Source organism: Convolutriloba macropyga, chromosome 4, assembly GCF_964194025.1.
Source record: "Convolutriloba macropyga chromosome 4, txConMacr16.3, whole genome shotgun sequence".
In the NCBI taxonomy this organism is placed as follows: Eukaryota; Metazoa; Xenacoelomorpha; order Acoela; family Convolutidae; genus Convolutriloba; species Convolutriloba macropyga.
In genome coordinates, this window is record NC_134471.1 from 59,649,715 (window position 1) to 59,672,298 (window position 22,584).

Here is a 22,584-nt window from a genome sequence, read left to right on the forward strand (position 1 = left end):
TCCATTTCTGGTCTCGAGTATTTCAGTACATCCTTTCTTGGTCTCCCGCTTCGTGATCAGACACGTCTGATTACACCTTTCTGATTTGCTTACAAGCACTTGAGTTCATGCTTTCCTTTTCTTAATTGAAAATCAGTTGTTCTTCTCTCTTTGTAGCTCGTACTGCAAGTAAGCGAAGGCAATTTAAGTCCAGATCTCGCTCCGCGAATCACACTTTTGAAAGAAGTAAGCTAACGCGCATCGCAAGTGACTGCTGAATCCAACTACTGTACGGCAGCGTGATTGAAGTATGAAAATGATCACAATTTGTTTATTGTAACTTAATCAACACCTGTTGCGATAACAGCAGTTAAATAAACTGCCAGTGTAATAAATTTTAATGCCTGACCGACACTGGAAAAACACTTCAGCATTAGACTACGAGTTTCTCACACTCTTTTCTCGCCACTGTTATTAAGTAAACAGTGGCGAGAAAAGAGTGTGAGAAACTCGTAGTCTAACATGGCAACAGTTTGTAGTCTAAAAAAACGTGTGTGGTCTATGTGGTGCGTGTTGTGTGTGTGGCGTGGGTGGCGTATGTGCGGTGTGTGTTGTGTGTGTGGTGTTTGTGTGGTGTGTGTGTGTGGTGTGTGTGAGTGTGGTGTGTGTGCGTGTGTGGTGTGCTGGTGAGTGTGATATCTGTGGTGTGTGTGTGTGTGCGTGTAAGTGCGTGTCTTTTTGTAGTGTGTGTGTGTGTGGTGTGTGCTGTGTGTGAGTGTGGTGTGCTGGTCAGTGTGTGGTGTGTTATCTGTGGTGTGTGTGTGTGCGGGTGTGTGCGTAAGTGTAAGAGTTTGTTTGTGTGTGTAAGTGTGTGGGCGCGTGTGTGAGTGCGTGAGCGTGCGTGTGTCTCTCTGTGTGTGTGTGTGTAAGTGTGTGGGTGTGTGCGCGTGCGTGTGTATGTCTGTGTGTGTGTGCGCGTGTGTACGTGTGTGCGTGCGTGAAAGTGCGAGTGTGTCTCTGTGTGTGTAAGTGTGTGTGTGTGTATGTGTGTGGGAGAGGGGAGGGGTGCATGAGGGCAAAACGAATAACAGATCCAAAGAAATATCACTTACCTTTGAAAGTGTATTTGTCCACAAAAATAAAAATGAGAAACCAATGAAGCTTTGTTCAATTTAGAAATGATCGCAGCAGGTGTCGTTTAAAAAAATTATCACACGGTTGTTATCGCCCTCGAAGTTATCATAACACCTCGGCTTCGCCTCGGAGTTCGATAACTTCTCGGTGGCGATAACAACCGTGTGGTAATATTCATTCTTCTAACTTCACGCTTAAATTTGAATCTGTTCAATTCAGATGCTAATTCAATTAGTCAGTTGATCCGCGTTTTTTGAACCAGATTTGAGAAATGTACTGCGCAACGTGAAGTCTAAGTTAGAAAAAGTACACTCATTTGAGCAACTCTTAAAAGTGATTTCGCGACGCAAATTCCTAATCGATTAAAAAAACGAGCATTTGAACCGAATTAGTCAGAGTATTCCAAAACAAGGTACTACATGGCAGAGCCAGCAAAGGAGTTCAACAAGGAAACAAAGCTAGGCATTGACGACTTGAAAAAACCAATGATAAACCTTCAAATCGCATCGAAAAAATGGAAAATGGGCCCTCAGTGGACGTTGGCCCTCTTAGCAATGAAAAACATTCCTCTGGACGAATTGCTGCGATAATCCCGCCTAATCTGTGATATATCCCACGAAGCCGAGATATAAGGGAGCGATTGAACTATTATCCCACGGATTTTAGTTCAACCGCTCCCTCATTCACCTTTAAAACCTGCCGAATTGCAAACCGCATAGAAAATTTAATGAACTTAAGAGAACCAGTAGGACTGAAAAACAAAATATTACGTGTAAAGTGTAATTTTTTCGAAAATAAATTTTCCGAGCCAAATATTTGCACTTGGAAATTGTTCTGCGATTATCAAAACTGTAGAAATTATTGGACATTATTTTAATTTGATGGCTGGGACTTTAGACCCGGATCTCCGTGCGGTAATTTTACACTAAAATTACTCTGAATGACAATCAAGTATTTCTATATACGTTCTACAGTCCACCCATATCAAGTTAATATCGATACACTATAGAGGATTTCCAATTGTTCCTGAGAAACACTCCTAAAAACAAACCAATTGTCATCTGTGGAGACCTTAATTTTTCAGAAGCAAACTGGAAGACACTGTATAGTCCCAATGAGACTGCAGACAAAGTCATCGAAAAGTTTCACTTGCCGACATGTGGAAACAACATCTTGGATACTGCCTATCAAAACTGTCATCTATCCGCTGAAATAGAAATCTTTTCCATCTATATATAACTTCAAATATGATTTAAAAAACTAAAACTGCTAAAGACACAGAAACGTTCATTGGAGAATAAACCAATATGCTACAGAAAACAGTTGGATTTAAAACTGGAAAACCAGGTCACTGATTCAGCTGAAGATAGAGTTGCGTACCAAGAAAAATTATTAGGATCGAGAAATACAGACAGAATTTATAAACATCTGAAAAGCCTAAACAAATCTGCCTGCCTGCCCAAAGTCTAGATGAATGATACCAAGCAAAGTTCACTTCGATGCGAACAAAGGAAATTGTTGAATAAATTCCTTCACTCCGTGTTCTCCCCAAAAACTAATTTCAGTTGGAAAGAGTTCAAAGTAGAAACCCTATCACAAATTTTGACATCTCGAAGAATACAATGAGATATACAATAGATGACATTGATGTCACAAAATCCAGAGGGCCGAACGGTATACCACCGGGTTTTTACGTAATGACTATTTGACATTATTTTAATTTGATGACTGGGACTTAAGACCCTTCAGCACAGCTGTAAATCCCCAACAACAACATCTGCACAATCTGAAAGAGAAAGGTGGTTGCTGAATGCTCAGTTGAAGATGAACTCGCAAAGTCGTTGCGCAAATAGACGAAGTTGGGCTCTTATAAGGAGACTGGCAAAGTTTCAGCGAAATAGGTTTTTAATTCAACGAAAATTTGTTGGTTTTGTGACATACTAATCGAACATGGAGAGCGATGTGATATTCAATTAAAAAATAAAGATTTTTGTAGGCGTATTTGTCAAAAACAATTTCAAATGAAACAGATGAGCACAAAAAGTAATCTAAACTCAACCATTTTGCTTGTCATTAACATTGCTTGTCGTTTTTTCAGTTTCAAAACTTCATTACATTTTATTTAAAAATAACTTACTTTTGGTTCATGTGGATAGTTCAAACTTTTGCAACACAATAGCTTTTTAAATCAGCAGGTTCTTTATCGCATAAACGCAAAAAATCTATGATCTGTTACGCGGGGTGGAGCCATTTCCGAACCTTTAAAATATTCGATCAACTAATTCATTGCATTTTGAAATGCTCATCTTTCTTTTTTAAAGTCTATAAATGTTGAGATAATTCAATTGCAATCTTTTTTTGATGAGCTAAACTGATCTGACTAGTTTGTTCGTATATGACGATATTCTTAATTCCTCTTTCTTTCACAGATCGGAACGAACGTTTCTATGTCCCAAATAAATCAGATGGGGATATATAAGGGTCAATACTTTCACATTAATTTTTGAAAGAACTCGGCTCGAGTTCTCTTTAGGAAACCAACACCTTTGATATGACAAACTTGGAAACTTTTGCCTCGCAATATTGTGAGACTTCGTTCAATACAATTTTAGATTATTTTTTGAAACCAGAAATTATTTAGATTGAATTTTGTTATTTAAACGTTGGATAAAAATTTGGTAATTTGTGGTTGAGAAGTGTCGGAACATTGTGCAAACGCATTTTAACGAGTTCGCTTGTCATCTTTTGTTTAAGCAGGTAGCTGAAAATAATTTACGATTTACATCTTCCTACTGTGCAGATAACACCTTGTAAAAAAAAGCTGGTTAATAATCAAAAAGTAGAACTTTTATTCGTTCAGATCAACTTTCTCCGATGAAGTCCATATATTTAGGACTGCATTTTTGAAATCTGACATCTATATTTTAAAAACAGCGAAAACTGAAACTCAAGAGCCATTGAGACGCTATCATGGATGACAAAAAGTTGTAATCATAGATTATGGAATATTGTTTCCGTGAACCAGTAGTGTGCAATATTGTTTCCAGTAGTGTGCTGTTGAAATCAGTTTGGTCTTCGCTCATGGGTTTCGAGATTTTTGAGGGAAATGGAACACAATACAGTTCAGAGCAAACTTATGGTGATGCAAGCAAAACGTGGCACTTACAAATCTTTTTCGAATTTTTTCCACTGCCCAATAATTTGACAACTTCTGGCTTCAGTAATAGAAACACCGGCAACAAATATGACAAAAAAATAAAGAAATGTTCTAATTAGGGCTTCGGTTAGTTTCGTTGCGAGACCCCTGAACGAGACAATTCAGATGAAACTTCAACAACTGCTCATTGTAGTACACTTTAGTACCAAGAGACGAATTGCACTTGGGGAATTTTTAGAAAGAGCCACAAAAATCACAACATAGCTGACAAATTGCCGAAATAGCTGCGAAATAGACTCGCATGCCGTATAATATAGATAGAAACAGATACAGATATAAGTTGAAAAAATTTATCGACGCTGAAAAAATACTATGCAAAAATCATTCAGCAATAAATTAACAAACCTTGTTAAAATTCCTTCCGCAGAAGCCTTTTTATTAGGGACCTTTAATACACATATGAGTTCCTTTGACCTTAAAATAGTTCAAATTAAACTTAAATTTTAAAGTTCAGAAGTCATTTTATTGAGTGAGGTAAGTCACGTATGATCAAAATCTAATCACGCAAATGATCTTAAAACCTTTGCCAGAGGGAGTGAGAAATAACATCACGCGCGCTAACGCCGTTAGTGAGAGGAAGAAGTCATTAAAGAATTTTGACGTTTTCAGCTTTGCTGTGTGAACAAATGTAAAACGAAAAAGAGCGTCAGACGACGAAAAAAACCAAGAGCACCGCAATATCGCTCCACTCAGATTACAGCCTCGCAGCTATAATAACACATTTTGAGTCCAATCCATGTCTTTCGTAATGAGCCATTACGATTTAGCTTTCGAAAATCAAACTGTTGTCTACTGTCGGAACTGTTGTTGACCCAAAATTGTCTATAAGACTCCAATTGAATTCATACTAAATTCGAATCTTAAGCTTTCTTTGACAACTAACAAGCAGTTTCAATCCATTAGTTGGTATTCTACTCCGAAACAAATATCGCTTGTCCAAACTCAAAAATTGCCAAGAGATCTCGTTCCATTTCAAAGAACTCACATATTCCCTTCGTTGTAGATGTCTTGAGTCTAACAGTTTTTCGGTAACTTTTCAATACATGCAGTTTAATAGATCTTATATCTAAGCTAACTTTATTCTTTGTTGACAAAAATTTTACATTGCAAATTGTAACTTTGTGGCGCAGAGCAAAACAACAAAATAACTTAACCGTCTTTTCTAGGTAAAATTCTGTTTGAAACTTGTTTTGAAATTTCATGCCTCAGCGTAAACCAAACGTTTCGAGCAAAAATAACGTTTAAAGAGCAGACATTAAGCTTTACGTAGCTTATTGGTACCATATTTCATAACTTTTAAATAAGCTATAGACTTGAAACCTTTCCGATATATTCAATGTGAGAATTAGTATAGCTGAAAAACCTGAATCCATTTTTATCCTTCGGGCTTTATTAACTAGTTAAAACTTTGTTTGGAGAATTAAACACAGCCAGCAGATTGCCGGCAAAAAGCCCCGATCAACACTTTTGGCCTTCCATGAACTGAAACAACTTAAGAAATAAGATAGACAGATTGAGCACCAGTTTTTAATAGACCATTAGACTGACTTTTTGCTTACATTGGGCCTGTCAATTTATGAGACATACGCTCTATAAGGTAAAAACCCTAATGGAGCTTCTTCTAAATTAATATTCGAAATCAAAAACTCAAGACTAATACTCAAGAATTGGTGCATATACGTTTGGCACTACTGAGACGCACACTATTGACCTTTAACTAGTAAATGTTCATTAAATTTAAAGTTCATTAAGCGAGTTCGGAGGTCAATTTTGAGTGAGCAAAATAGCAGGAAAATAGCCCCGATCAGCGCTTGTGGCCTTCCTTGAACTGACACAACTAAAGAAACAAGATAGACAGATTAACCACCAGTTTTTAATAGACCATTAGACTGACTTTTTGCTTAGATTGGGCCTCTCATTTTATGAGACACATACGCTCTAAAAGGTAAAAACCCTAATGGAGCTTTTTCTAAAATAATATTCGAAATCACTAACTCAAGACTCTAATAATCAAGATTTGAGGCATATACGTCTGGCACTACTTAAATGCACACTATTGACCTTTAACTAGTAAATGATCACTAAACTTAAAGTTCATTAAGCGAGTTCAGAAGTCATTTTTGAGTGCACAACATAGCAGGAAAACTGCCGCGATGGACGCTTGTGGCTTTTCATGAATTGAAACAACTACAAAAAAAGATAGACAGATTGATCACCAGTCATTTATTGGACCACTAGACTTTTTGTTTAGTTTAGAACAGTCATTTTATGAGACATATACGCCCTATAAGGAACAAGAACTAATGGATCTTTTTCAAAATTCAAATTCGAAATCATAAACTAAGAACTCTAAAGTTAGGTAAGTCACAAAATTGACCAAAAAGCAGAACAAATGACGTCACGCACACAAATTTAAACTGCAAAGCAGTATCAATAACTGAAATTGAAAGTCAATTCCAAGAAATCAGGCCGCAAGAATCATCGATGCAGAAAATTAAAAACAGCAGGACAAGTCCTGACGTACAATTCAAAGAATTTTCATTGACTAAACAAAGAACTAGTCCTAGAACGGACTATGATTGAATTGGAAAAACCATTTCTAAAAAAGTCAGATAAAGAAAACAAAAATCAATGTGAAATTTTTCAGCATGTAAACAAGTCACTAGCGAGAAAGCGAACTTCTGTTCAAACGCCGTTTTCTCACTCTACTTAAAAATTAGAGCGAAAAAATTTTGCGCCGCAAAACCACTCGCTTTTTCGCTCCATTTCCTGTTTCGGCGTTAACAAAATCACTACTCCAATTTGACTTCAAAAATCATGAAAATGTGTGGACAGATCTTAAAAATAAGACAGCGCCCCACTACAATTCAAATTCCTTGAATTGTAAAAAAAACACGATATCCCCAATAATAGCCGATATCGCTTCGCGGCTATTAATCGTTTCTTCAATTCGTGAACATTTGTTTACTTTTCGGTTACTGTTAAATTACACCTCGCTCGCTCAACAAATCTTATATAGATTTTAATTTAAACACACTATTTTATTTTTTGCCAGTATTTATTGTTTTTCAGTAAGTTATTGAAGAATTCTGATATCAAAAACAGCTTGTCAGCTAGTTTGTAGATTTTATAGATCACCAGACTCAAAACAATCTCAGAGAGAGACACTTGAAATTAACTTTGGTTAACCGCGGAAGAAGAAATTAACTTTGCACCGCCCACGGAAGAAGTTTTTACATTAACGAGCCAGAAAATTTGAAATAATTCTTTTTCCTGAATTATATGAAAATCGATACAACTTAGTCTCACCTATTCGAAAAACATGAAGTTAAGCATGGTTAATTGCCAAACTATGTAAAGCTTAAAAGCCCAAACAAACAAATAAGATACATATAATTGATATAAACATATGATTATGGTTAAATGGCACATAGAATATATTAGACAGAATTGCTACAATTCTAAAGATTTTTAGAAGTTTTAGCTGGACATTTGTGTGTAAAACAGATGTGCTAATGGATATCGGATGACAAAACCGAGACAGGAGCACAAAATCTGAATGACAAGAAGAAACATGCACAATCTGTCTTCTCTCAAAGGACCGAAGTGTATTAATACTAGGTTGTTCAAGGTCATGTTGTTACACGTGTAGTACAGCTCTCCGTCTTTCGTTGACTCTTTAACCTCAAGAAGCCGGAACGTCTGCAAAAAACGTCATTCATATTGTCTTCTAAATTTTTCAACTCACTCGAAAAGAGACCGAAAAATAGTTCAATGAGAACGCTTAAAGACTAAACAAAATTTGTAGGTATTTCTACAAATTACCCATTGATAAAACTAACTTCCAGTGAGCCCCGTCCGCTTATATTTCGATTATATAGTGAGTAACAAGAGTATTTGAGACCGTAGTGCTGTATTTCTGAGCAGCGTTAATTCATATAAATTTCTCGAAAATAGACAATGATTATGTAGTTTTTTACCAACCTTCAGGAAAACTATAATGATCTTCGCCAAAGCGCCCGCATCTTTGGCCTTGAACTGCGTTTCGGAAGCTCGAGATTTGTCAATATCTGGGTCGTACTTGGGCAACCTGTGTCGGGGGCAGGGAATGAATCGGAAGAGCTGTGGTAGTGAGTAGACGAAGTTGATAATCTGTGGAATGAACATGAGCAGGAGAGTCTTGCTAAAGTGTCCCAAGATACCCACCACTGCGAACAGCATTCCTGAAAATAAATCAATGGCTCATAGATGGAAAATTACTATTGATTAGAACAATTGCTGAATTTTTTTTCGATTAACTGAACTTCCACTTTATTTTGATAGATTTCACTTCATTATACATATACATATGTATCATTATACATAAGAACTCAACAAGAAATATACAAAGCGAGTGAAAAACAAACTAAGGAAGGAAGCTTTGAGCAACCTTTGATCAAGCTGAGATACTTGATTGCATTTCAGTGTCCATTTCTTTGACCAATAATCAAAATACAAATAGCTTCATGAACAGTGCGGTTACATAACAAAAACAAAAACCACTAAAATGACAATTTTCAGCAATGACCTTTAACTCCAAAAATTTTGTAGGTCCTCTGTTTTCCGAACAATTGTGCCAAAGCACATTTCAGCAGCAGGTCACTAACTGAGAAAATTCTATAATTACCTCTATAAGTGCCACATTATCAAAACTGACAATAACTACTTACAGGGTTGAAACAAGCGAAATTTACTAACCTGCAAAGTAGCAATAAGTATCACCAACAAACACTTCGGCAGGGTACCAATTGTACTTGAAAAGGGCCAGCGAACAGCCCAAGAAGGGAATGAGTAGGTAGAGGGAGAGAAGATGAGATTCGACTTGACAACACTGGTGGTAAAGTTCTATCGAGTTGAAGATTATCAAAGAGATGGCGATCACTACAGATTGACCAACCTATAACACAAAAATATTGACTTTTCCTGAACATTTTCTCAGGTGTCTTTACGTTTTCTTGTTTCGGTTCCTGCAACGACACTAACAACCAACCTCCTAGAGAGCTTAAATCGCATTTAACTTTCTCAACCTGAAGTTCGAAGTGCCGTGACATAACTCGACGCGTTGACAGTAGTAGTGATCATTATCAGTAGCAGTGATTTGGACAAGGCTGCCCTCTATTGGAGATCTCTCGGGGTATGTTAACTTCTACCTACCAAGATTATGGATTTGGTTTTGTACCGTGTCATGGACGCTGTAACTTTTGATTAACGAAAAAATTGTAAGAACGAGGCATGCAAAATCATCAAATCTTGACAAAAGTAGTTGACGAAATTTCAAAAAAATTATAGCAACAAGACCAAGTGAAATTAAAAAATGTCAATTTTATTTGAAAGATCACTCAAAATCATAAGAGGTAATCACACTCCCGTCATAATTCGATAAAATTCTGTTTTACTTGATACTTTTACTCACTTCTAAGCCGTTAATCCCTGACAGAATGTTGATTGAGTTGGAGCAAAACACAGCCAGGAAGCCCATGTAGAGATAATACAGGATCCCGATGTCAACAGAGGTTCCGAAGTAAGGCCTCAGAGGAATAGGCACCACTATGACAGTCAGGTGATAAGTCACATAATAGACCATTAGTAAGGGCAATGAAGCCACAGTTGGAAGAAACAGTTTGTCACGCCAACGAAGGTCGAATATGTCATCGCTCATTCCTAAGAATATTGTGCAACACATTGCAAGGACCCCAGCTAGCTGGCTAATGAAACGCTTGAAAACTTCTGGCTGTTCAGTCTAGAAAACAAATGAAAACATGAAATCGTTTAGAAAACATGAATGTGAAGTTCATATAATTAACCCACAATTCAATTTTTGACACCATATCTTTGCGTTGCAGAAAACGTTTGCATACGCATTTTGAAAAACTTTGTCAGCGTACACCTGCAATAAAGAATTCATATAATTTTCGAGGATTGTAACTCAAAGTGAAACTATCATTCATAATGAACAAAAACTAAGAGAGTTGGTTGCGAGCACTGATAACTTAAGTTTCGTAATCGATCAACAAGGTTTCTGGAACAAAGGCTACTATTGAAAAAATGTCCCGTCTTCAAAATTCCCTTTGATGCAAATTTTTTACTTGACGGAAAAGGCTAGTCTTAGAAATCGAAATTCTTGCCATTAGATAAAGCAAAAAATGTTTTTTTTCTCTGCTCCCATATCAAAATACCGAGCAAAGCTTAGGTAGAGGCAACATGCATTTTATGATCTGTAGTTCCATCCTTGTGACGCATAGTGACTTTAAACCGAAATTTGACAAAGTAAAAACAAATTAAACAGCAAAGCCACCTTTCCTACTTAGCTCAAACTGAGGCTTCAACAGCGGGTTCTTGATGTATGTAACCACGTCGGATTAAAAATCCTTTTTTCATCTTGATTCTTTTCTAAATTTAAATGCCGTTTGAAGCAACTTCAATCCTCAAGTGCAGGAAATTCCCGCTGAAGTCACTTTTTTCACGCTAGTTGATGGCAGTTTGACAGAAATCCAAAAACATTTCAGGACAATACCACGCCTAAATCGTCCCTTGGTTAGATCAAAGTGGTATCCTTTCGTCGAAGGAGCAAGTAGCCAGCACAGTAATCCTCTTTCTTTTTTTGAGATCTAGCGAATATGCCTCTTGCTCAGAGATGAGACCTATTAGCTATTTTTCTAAGGAGCATATCTGTTCTTTCAGCTTGCATTAGACTCATACAATTGAACAATTTACAATATCTCAGAGAAATTTATTGACCAGCCAATCACTCAATTAGCAGTGTTAAGACCTTCCTGGGTGGGACAAGGAATTGGTTGGCATTTGAATTCTTGTAATTACACTTGTCAAAAAAACTGACGGCAAGAATTTCAAAAACCAATTAATTAATTCATTGGTACCATGAATTTGTATTTCCTGCTTTTATGTCGAGCTTGATAGAAAGAACTGTTTTCGAAGATAGCATTCTGTTCATTGATACAAAATCAGTCAGAGCGCATGTTTTAACCGTTTAAAAAGGCGGGGTACAAACCAACAATTTTGAGAATAAAAGAGTTGCGTTATATTATATGAAAGGAATGAATGGACAGGTCTGGAACTAAAATCAAACTCAGAGATATGACTTCCGCAGAAAACAAACTTAAACTATACAAGCTGAGATGTTGGCTTGGGGAAAAACGGTTGCGAACTATTTACACATGGCAAGTAATAGCATTTTTCAAAGCATTTCAATGTTTCCAATTAAGTTTTTCAAAAGTACCTATAGAATGACTATTCATAGGCTGAAATTCAGCTAAAAAAGCGCAGGATAGGAAAAAATGTGCATTGATAAAATGATCTTTTAAATAAAATAGATGAAATGATCCACTCAATGGACGGAATATTGATCCCCCACTACGAAACATAACAGCAGCGTATTGAAGTTTACCACAGAAACGCAACCGCATTTTAAACTTACAGCAAAGTGCACGCTCCGCCTCAAACACTATACTAATAGTTGTCTGGTCTTCCCTCCCATGCAATAGCAATACCGGTATTATCAACATCAGTTACACCTTTTATACTACGGCATCCTCTGAGACAATGGTGCTGCGTAGAAAGGCAAAACTTATCCTCGCTCGATTTTATATTATTGTATCCACGTATGTGTCCTTTTTGGATATTAAGTTCCTGGTGGCTTAACACTGCGTGTTGCAGACGGCCCTGCGCCCTATGCGTGTGGAACAAAACTATTTTTAAATACATTTTTGATATTTTAGATTTTTAATTGGCTCATGATATTTGCAGTCTTCCTGGGCTTCTTTTGGGAATGAATTGGTCAGTGGGCTAAAATTTTCAGGTCGAACAATGTTCTGCTGAGTCTAGACCCCAACAAGTCATTGGCTTTGATGTCAAATCGAGCGTTTTCATTGTTGCTAGTAGATTTGCAGTGAAGCTTTCAACTTTTACCATCTGAGGTGCTGCCTCAAACTCAACGTCATAGCGTACGTCATGCACTACCTTCATAAACCGGTCTCTACTTTTGTGCCGCATGTGCGTAAAATCTCTTCGCAGAACGGAGAGCATGGGCTACGTCAATGTTGTTATTTACAAAACTTGAATAACGATTTCAATTAATTGGTTAATTTGTTCTTGTGAAGCACGTCAATTGTATTTGCTATCAAACCGGGAGAGTGGACTCAACATCAGGGAGTCAAAGGAACACAGCACTGACTACACTGCGTCGCTAGCTGCAGTCGAGCCTATTGGGAATGAAGATCTCACGAATATTCACCTCCTACAGGATAGCATTACGCAAGACTGATGCTACAGTCAACATAGGAGGACGCAACCTCTCAAAAAAGAATATCTCCGCACGTTACCAGAAAACAAGAATCACGTTGTCGACTTGGCATCAGAAAAAGCAGCCTCGAGCTGACTCACTGCTTTTCATCGAAAACGTACCGTTACAAGTTAATAAAATTAGGAATTCAGCGACGGTTTGTGCATTGGGTAAAATCATGAAGCGAGAAACATGTATCGTCTGTCCTTGGGGGAAAAATTTACACTAAGCTATACTCTCCACTGTGCAAAGGGGGTTATACCAACATGCGGCACAATGAAATTAGAGACACGTTCGCGAACATAATGCATGACGTCGAAGTTGAGCCACGAGACAATTAAAAATCTAAAGTATCACTAGAGGTTGCTTACTCATGATTTTCGTTGAGTTGGATAAAATGATAGGAATGTTTGTTGATTATGTTGTTATGTTGAGAAGTAACGACCTTCATGACCAAAAATTTTTATCGGTCTTGATTAATCGTTTTTGATCTCGATTTCGCTGTTTTGCTCTTGCCTGGTACGTTCGTTGTTCGTAAAGCTAACAAGATTATTGATGATTGGGTCGTATCTGCAATTTACAGTGTCACAAAGAGCGGCGATTTTAGTCCAAAATAAAGCGAAAGCGGTAATATCTTTAATTTTACCATTCTCATCTTTTAATTATCCCCGGCTCGCGATATCCATTTTTAACTTTTCTGTAATTTCCCAATGTCCAGTAGGTCGGTTTTGGTGCCGTACCAAAATTAGCAGCCATAGTAGTAGTAGTAGTAGTAGAACAATGTTCTGCTGAGTCTAGACCCCAACAAGTCATTGGCTTTGATGTCAAATCGAGCGTTTTCATTGTTGCTAGTAGATTTGCAGTGAAGCTTTCAACTTTTACCATCTGAGGTGCTGCCTCAAACTCAACGTCATAGCGTACGTCATGCACTACCTTCATAAACCGGTCTCTACTTTTGTGCCGCATGTGCGTAAAATCTCTTCGCAGAACGGAGAGCATGGGCTACGTCAATGTTGTTATTTACAAAACTTGAATAACGATTTCAATTAATTGGTTAATTTGTTCTTGTGAAGCACGTCAATTGTATTTGCTATCAAACCGGGAGAGTGGACTCAACATCAGGGAGTCAAAGGAACACAGCACTGACTACACTGCGTCGCTAGCTGCAGTCGAGCCTATTGGGAATGAAGATCTCACGAATATTCACCTCCTACAGGATAGCATTACGCAAGACTGATGCTACAGTCAACATAGGAGGACGCAACCTCTCAAAAAAGAATATCTCCGCACGTTACCAGAAGACAAGAATCACGTTGTCGACTTGGCATCAGAAAAAGCAGCCTCGAGCTGACTCACTGCTTTTCATCGAAAACGTACCGTTACAAGTTAATAAAATTAGGAATTCAGCGACGGTTTGTGCATTGGGTAAAATCATGAAGCGAGAAACATGTATCGTCTGTCCTTGGGGGAAAAATTTACACTAAGCTATACTCTCCACTGTGCAAAGGGGGTTATACCAACATGCGGCACAATGAAATTAGAGACACGTTCGCGAACATAATGCATGACGTCGAAGTTGAGCCACGAGACAATTAAAAATCTAAAGTATCACTAGAGGTTGCTTACTCATGATTTTCGTTGAGTTGGATAAAATGATAGGAATGTTTGTTGATTATGTTGTTATGTTGAGAAGTAACGACCTTCATGACCAAAAATTTTTATCGGTCTTGATTAATCGTTTTTGATCTCGATTTCGCTGTTTTGCTCTTGCCTGGTACGTTCGTTGTTCGTAAAGCTAACAAGATTATTGATGATTGGGTCGTATCTGCAATTTACAGTGTCACAAAGAGCGGCGATTTTAGTCCAAAATAAAGCGAAAGCGGTAATATCTTTAATTTTACCATTCTCATCTTTTAATTATCCCCGGCTCGCGATATCCATTTTTAACTTTTCTGTAATTTCCCAATGTCCAGTAGGTCGGTTTTGGTGCCGTACCAAAATTAGCAGCCATAGTAGTAGTAGTAGTAGTAGTTGAGACTTCTGGATTATGCCCAAGTAGTGTAGTCGAGACTTTGGGGCACAGCCAAGGGTTTTCACCCTTCAGTTCATCAGTTCGTTGCCTTGAAATAAAAATATACAGTTTCAGAGTTTTGAATGAGGGTTGCAGCTACCACAGCTGCAAAGAATCCTCCAGCTGCATGTATTCAACTCGTTATACTGTTCGAGGAAGAAGTTTCGGTACAAATAACTCAATTTTGGCTTGTTTAAATCCTCCAAAGATCCCAATTTTCTCGAGAGGATGTTGACTAACTTGGTAGTTCGATGGAAGAAATTTTCACTACACTTGTTTCTGTTCACTTTAGGGATTTCGAGTTCATTTCGTGCATCTTGTCTTGTTCTTTTACTCTCTTTGAGATTCATTTCGTTAGTGGTAGTGTAGTCATACTTGTTTTTTAACAGGTCACGCATAAACAAAACATCATGAAGTTCAATGTACATTGATAAGGGTAGTAGACCACATTTAATTAGTCGAGTTTTATAGTCAACATTTACTCCGAAGAACCACTTTGTGGCTAGTCTTTGAATTTTTTCCACTTTTCGGAGGCACATAGTGGTCAGATGAGAGACCTGAGAACCATATACTAGAATCGGGACGACGTATCCGGTGTAAGCATTCAACTTAGCTTGTAGCGTGACTAGGACAGTATACCCTACATATGCGTTTCATTTTTATTTTTTAACATCTTGTAATGGAGATTACGTTTGAGGAACCAGAGGGACCTTAAGGCATTAGATTTAATTCATTGTGAATTTTCGTGCCATTTCAAGTTATTCGCGACCATTATTTCTAATCTTTTTGATTCTGGTAGATGAGACTTTTTCTCTAGTATAAAAGTCGAAGCTACTCTTGAAGCCCAGAATTTGACAATTGCTTTCATGAAGTGGCATGCCAATTGTGTCACAGTAGTTTTGCACCGCTGGTTTTCCTGCCTAGCAGTCGCAGGGCTCTCTTCAAAACGCACTATAAAGCAACTATCAACAATAATCTCTGAAAGAAAAGACGGTAGATGGGTTGATCAAATAACGGTAGAGCCTAGTAAAGTAGTAGTAGACACGGATTTATGGTTGACCGACGAGTTTTGGAACCCTCGGTTCAGTTTATAAGTATCAGTTTGAAGCCGTCAGAATAAGTAGTTGTTCAAGTTCATTAAAGTTTTTACAGGTGCATATTATTTGCCATATGCAGGGTTTCTGCATATTGTAGTGTTCAGCAAACAGTTTCTAGTACATATCGCTCAAACTCTTTTTACTCCATAGTCGTGGTTCAACACTTAGAGCTTTCTTGAAGATGTCTCTTGAAGTAAGTTTTAAATACATTGCGTTTTTACGGTAAATTTAAATACGCTGCTGTAATGTTTCATAGTGGGGTCTTACTGTTCTGTCCATTGGCTGGATCATACCTCCATTTTCCTTTTATAAACGCTTCGAAATAAATGATATTCAGTGTGCTGCCATAACTATTGATTGATACCAATCAAAACTGCAATTCCATAGGTTCTAATAACTTTACTCAGAATTTTCTAATAAAATACAAGCAATCAAAACTATGCAAGCACTCACCTGTAAAGCAATGTCGTTAACGAATGGAAATGGTATAAACAGAAATATGATCACCAAATAAACGCCTGCCACTAGAATTCCCAAGGCTTCTGGAATCACGGGATTATCTTTTTTCGCCATATCTTTACCACGGAAGCCAGCCTTTATGAAGGCATACTTGCAACGAGGTATCAAAAAGACGAGAGACAGATACCCAATCATGGAAAACACAACTGATGAAAGCAACGGGATCCATTGAACTTCCACGGGTGTTGCCATTATTCTGTAAAAGACCTCACTTGTTATATCATACGTACTTTCACATTGTGGACGACTCCCCACTATGCGGGGCTAGAAACTCCCCGGTTATCATAATTGTTCCGGTCACTGTGTTTTTGAGAAACCGACCCGCGTAGTGATGGCAATGAGAGAAAGGCGCTTTAAGACGCAGAGAAGATATTATATAGAAATGAATACAAAAATTCGCATAAAAACTATAAAACAGAGCTGGCAGAAAATAGCCGCGGTAACTTTGTAGGCCTGCAGTCTCAAAAATATAAACATAACCGACTAACTTCGGGCGAAATGCTCTCAAACGACCGGTTGGCTTCGTCGTAGGGGGGTGCACCGGGGCCAATGGGGGATGGAGGCAATAGTGGGGGTGGGGGTCAACAGGGAGGAGGGGGGTGTCTCAACCTCTAAGAACCGCCCTCCACACCCTAAGTATAAGAATAAGTATCCAAAACAGTTTGAGCTGAAACAGAGCTGAAAGGCTCTAAGAGCACTTAATGCCCACTGTGCGCTACCTGTTTATCCCATTTTGGGGATGAAAAGTCAAAAGCGTCAGACAAAAAACTGGTCAAGCGAAAAATCGCATTTAAAAAGACCGACAGGACTAATATAATTGCTACAAACTTCGTTTGAGAGCAATTAAAAATAGACCGAACGCATTCTCGTCTTTTTTTTATTAATTCCTGGGATCTTTACCTTTTGTAGAGAAAAAAAGTAATTGTCAATAAAAACTAAAGCTGATTAAAAACGAACGTTTTCGAACATTGCATTCATCGTCAGGTTTAAAAATTAAATGAAATCATTTACAAAGTATATCCACTTGTCTTTGACTCTAATTCTAAGAAATGAGTAAAAATAATATCGAACTTTTGAAACCATTTACAGTTAAAATCACGTTTACAACATTTTATTTACACTTATTACACTAAAATCAATTGAATTTTCAATTCGGAGTTTTTGAAAATCCCGGATATATAGCTTTCTATTCCTGAAAAAAGATTTTATTTTTCATTCACATCTATTTGTTTTTACTTTTCTTTACTTGTTGGGGTCGACAAATTTTCGAATTAACATGTACCAGAATAATTTTTGCATTTCAAAACTCAAACTTTTTGCATTTGAACTAATACTTCAATGTCAATTCCCGCCCCCGGTACTCATCGAGCGTATTTAATTGCGGTTCCAGCTTTTTGGTGTAGCTCACTTCTATTGTCATTAGTTTTTCAACCCCGCGACATGCATCAAGAATCTCCCTTTCAATATTATGCGCTGTACCACAAAGAGGTGTCCTACTGGGGAATCCTTCTTTTGATTCTCCGAAATTCTAGTTGTAACATGTCGGCTGGTTTGGCCAACATAGATGGAACTGCATCCATTACATATAAATTTATATGTCAAATGGGATTTTAAATTCTCATCGAAAAATGATTTCAGGGTTTGCAAGCAAGTTCTTAGTTTTCTTGTTGTGAAAATGATCTGAATATCACACAATTTTTTCAGTCTACTAGCAAAATTTTGAGTAATATTTCCTCTGTTTTGTAAAAAAATTCTCCGTCTAGGAACCCTATTGTTCAGACTTTTAAAGTCTTTGTGATGTTTTTCATTTGGGGGTTTTTTTTGACAGTTTCCCTTGTGACTATTTATACAACCTCTCGTTAACGATACTAGAGGAACACTCAGTTGGATATTGACATTCAGATCAGATCTGTCAATTTTTTCTTGAGAGCTACATCAAAAGATTGCCAGTCACTGGTCGCATTCAAAATCCTATGCACAGTCCTTTGAATCACATTTTTTAAAATGTCGTAACGGTGCACAGCTACGGAAATTTAGGATCATGCCTGTATTGGTGGATTTTTGATACCAATGACAGCTAATTCTCCTGTCTTTGTTTACGTTTATGTTTACATATAGAAAAGTCAGGTCTCCACTACCGTTTGGTGTCCCAAGATTGAATGGTAAGTTCTTGTGAAGAGAATTTTCATACTCAAGGTATTCTAGAGGGCTCCCCTTGACGGTGGACACTATGTCATCTACAATAATTTCAATTCCCGTGTGTCCTCTTTTGTACATTTTTCCGCACAATAGGACTAAATTCAAACAATGTCCTGCATGGTCTTATAGTCTGTGTCAATTACATTTTGGCATTTTGCATGAAACCAGTTTTTGCATGATTTGCACTCGATCCTTTTCCCTCGGAAAGTAATGCGTGGGTTACAGTCAGTGCATATCGCGTTTGTGTCAGGAGTTTTGTTCTCCTTTCCCTCAATTGGTTTCCCTCAATTTGTTAGTATTTCTCAAAGGATTTTATCCACAGTTTTGCCAAAACTACAACCTACGAAACATTGCTAAACCGTCCAATTGAGTGCACCACAGTTTATTAAACTTAAAGTGAAAATTAGTTACGGCTAGTCTCAAAAGGATCTTCATCGCTGACCTCGGAATCTCAGGTAACGCGTCACTGGAGTACAGTTCTTTAAGCACAGTTTCATTTGCCTTCTCAACCGGTACATTTGTGTATAAGTTTTTGACATCGAGAGATACAACTAGCTGATCCAAATCCCATTTGACGCATTTATCCAATTTGATTCATTTCGGTTATCCGAATATGTTGTCTGTTTCATAACACAAAAACCGCAACCTCTATCAAATGGTACAGCTAGTAGTTTTTTTGGTCTTTCAAAAAATCATAATTTTTTAAACTCTTCTATCATTCAGTTTCTCACGTACTTTCTTGGCGTACCATTCTGCGGACAAATCTATTTCACATAATTTTTCACCTTCAGTGTTTTTCTCTCTTAACTCACGAACTTATCTGTCTACATCCGCAAGGAAGTGCACTTTATTAAATTTGTCCCTGATTGGATGCTTTGGAACTAATGAGAAGACGTCCAGGACAAATTTTGGCAGTTCAACATCGTCCAGTGTAACAACATTATTATGAGATCCATTCCGCAAAGTCCTGTCCTGTCTCTCAGACAGCTTCGCTAACTTGTCATTAAGTCTCCTATTTATCAATTCGGATTGATCTCTCATTTCCTTTCTAATGCTGTACACATTAGACGGCAAAGTTTTTTGTTCACCTCTTTCCTGAGAATTTCCCTATCTTTTCCAAGTTTTTTGTCAATAAATCTACGGCCTTGTTCCTCACGACTTATTTCTTTCCTTAAGAGCTTAAGGACAAGAGGCAATGAAGTCCTATTGTTCAGGAGCTTCATTCTCGTTCTGTGCTCTTTCTACCAGTCTTATCTGTGCTCTCGACTTCTTCTGTCGTTTTTCGAACTTCTTCTCTTTTACGTTTTTGAGGAGAGCTTTTAGTTTTCCTTTGTGGCGGAGGACAATGTTCAGTGACTTGATCTGACATGCTGGTTCATGGCAGAGCGCACTGTAGTCACCCAGCTGTGTTTTCCTCTTCCGTTTCGATATAAGATGCTTCGTCACCCTTAGAACCAATATCCCAGTGTTCAACAACTCTTTGAAAATATCAGGGGTTCCAGTGCGCTGAAAGTATACCAGCGCTTTAAACTTGGTGCCTAACTTGCTTCCTCCCGAGTACGTACTACACCACCGTTTTACAGAGCACATTTTATCGCAATGTAAGTCATTACTAGAAGTTAAAAAGCGAAGTTTCGTGATGACATTTCCCTTTGCTAGGGCGGGGACCCAGTGAAGATGCCATCACTATGCTCATGCAATGAAAATTTCACTAGCTAAAAAGTGTTTAAAGTCGATATGTAACTGTTAAGTTACTCGATCGTTTTCGTAATAACTTGCATCGTCAGGAGTTTAAAACTTGTTAAGTAAATATTTACAGATTTGCATAAAACAGCAACGTGTCTTGATTATCAATTTACATTTTTGAATTTTTCTAAAATTTTTACAGGTTTGAACCTTAAAATTGGTCGAAATGTTAAAATTTTTTTAAAACTTTTTATATGAGTCTTTTTCTGTACGAGTTTTGATAACGAGATTATATCCACAATATAACTTTGCTCGAAAGGCAATCCAAAAATTTTTAGTCAGAACATGCATTCTACACTTAATATTTCAGTGTTAGATCCCTACTTTTATACTCGTCTGAGTATTCAGTTTTGGCTTGCGTCTACTGATGTTTGGGACTTCTAGAGTCATAAGTTCTTTGCTATCCTGGCACGGATCAATTATCTTATAATTAAATTCCGTTAGAGCCCCACAGCTTTCCACTATATGTTGTCCTACCGGTGGATCAGTTTCTTGATGCTCAGAAATTCTCCTGGCAAAATGTCGACACCTTTGTCCGACATAGCTGGAACTGCATCCACAACAACTGAGTTCGTAGACCACTTAAATTTCAGATTGCTATCAAAACTAGATTTCAGGGATGGTAAGCAAGTACTTAGTTTTCGCGTTGTGAATATGGTTGTCAATTCGCACGTCTTCTCCATTTTTCGCTTCAATTGCAGGCTGATGTTACATCGAAACCAAAGGAAAAATAACTGTTTAACATCTTTCACTGGCATTTTCACGTTTTCCCTCAGTTGTATTTTCTCGCCTTCATTTTTCAATTGAAGTTTACTAATGATTTTCTGTAAAGCATCGTTGATTATCTTGGAAGTCCAACTTTAAGGGTAATGATTTCTTGAGCAAATACTTTCATTTTCCTTCACAGCTTTGTCAAATTTTTGCCATGTGCTATTGTTTTTAAAAACACTGTGAACAGTCCTTTCTACAATATTCTTCTTATCTTGGATTGGTGCAGAGCTACGGAAATTCAAGACAACTCCCGTATCGGTTGGTTTCTTGTACCACTGGCAATAAATTTCTTTACAGCTAAATACATTGATGCTCTTGACAAAAAAGGCTAAATTATCACTTTCATTGTGATTTCCAATTTCCTATGAAGGATTTATACTTCTCTGAGCATGGTGTCCAGTTCACCATTTACCGTGCAAGTTAGATCGTCTACATATCTTAATAATAATGGTCTTTCAGTATGCATATATACAGCAACGTTTCTTGATTATCCATTTAAATTTTCGAATTTTTCCAAATTTTTTTCTGGTTTTAACCTGAAGGTTTGTTCAAACAATAAAAAAAACTTTAAAACTTTCAATATGAGTCTTTTTTTGCATGGGTTTTGACTGGGAGATTTACGTTTCGATCCACAATATAATGTTGCTTGCATGGCAATTCGAAAATTTTAACAAACTTTAGCCCTCCACCATCACAAAGGATATACAAGCACATGAGAAACAATGATATCCGCAATTCCATTGCGAAATGTTGAGTACTGTCTGTCATGATGTCGAGTACGAACCTCATCTTCAGCCATTGCAAGGGGAAGCCTTTGCTCTTAAATCAACTACAACTGATGATGGTGCAAGATTAGGTATCACGGCCAACGAATTTTGGGAATCGAGGTTCAACAAAACCTGTTTTTATGTTAAAATTTTCAACCTGCTGGCAAAAATTTGCCCTGAAAGCAGTAGCGAAGCCTACAAGTATCTTGAATCTATCAAAAAGAAAAAGTATGAAAAAAGAGTAACTGAGGTCGAGAAAGCAAAATTTTGTCCGCTTGTCTTGGCATGCACTGTTGAAGCTGGCCAGTCCTCTTCAAAAGCACTGAAACAACTGGCATCAAATCTCTCTGCGCGAAAAGAAGACAGCTACGCTGATATAGTATCATATCTAAAAACAAAATCAGGTTTGCTCTCCTGAGGAGTTCCATCTTCTGCACTCGCGTGTCAAGGACACTTAGCCGGCGCGAAATTGATGCTTCGATGGGAGCTGTAATTTAAGAAGGGAGGCTGTTAGTTTGGTTCATCTACTTTTGTAATTAGTTGTCGGTTTTCTACTGCTCACTGTCTTTTGTTTTACTACGTCAGCTGATGTTTAAATATTTTATCATTCTATTGGTAGATTTAAACAATGCGAAATGTTTTATGAAGACGTAGTACTAGTAGGGCCCCGGACTAACCAATATTCACCCAGTGTTGGTGAGAGGCATTTCATAATTTACCTTTTTGAAAAGAAAACTATAAGATAA

At 37.6% G+C, this 22,584-nt stretch overlaps 1 protein-coding gene across 1 annotated transcript in view; it reads right to left on the reverse strand.

The window, feature by feature from the left end:
* Nucleotides 1-7,653: 7,653 nt before the first annotated feature.
* The window catches only part of LOC142337795 (UDP-N-acetylglucosamine--dolichyl-phosphate N-acetylglucosaminephosphotransferase-like), a 246,605-nt gene continuing 231,674 nt past the window's right edge, over nt 7,654-22,584 (reverse strand). Inside the window, exons 2-6 of the mRNA XM_075387314.1 lie at nt 16,290-16,551; nt 9,783-10,109; nt 9,068-9,266; nt 8,315-8,553; nt 7,654-8,032 (exon numbers count right to left, since the gene is read on the reverse strand). Coding sequence (XP_075243429.1) covers nt 7,811-8,032; nt 8,315-8,553; nt 9,068-9,266; nt 9,783-10,109; nt 16,290-16,547 — 1,245 coding nt within the window. The 5' untranslated portion in view covers nt 16,548-16,551 and the 3' untranslated portion in view covers nt 7,654-7,810. The remainder of the gene's footprint in view (nt 8,033-8,314; nt 8,554-9,067; nt 9,267-9,782; nt 10,110-16,289; nt 16,552-22,584) is intronic.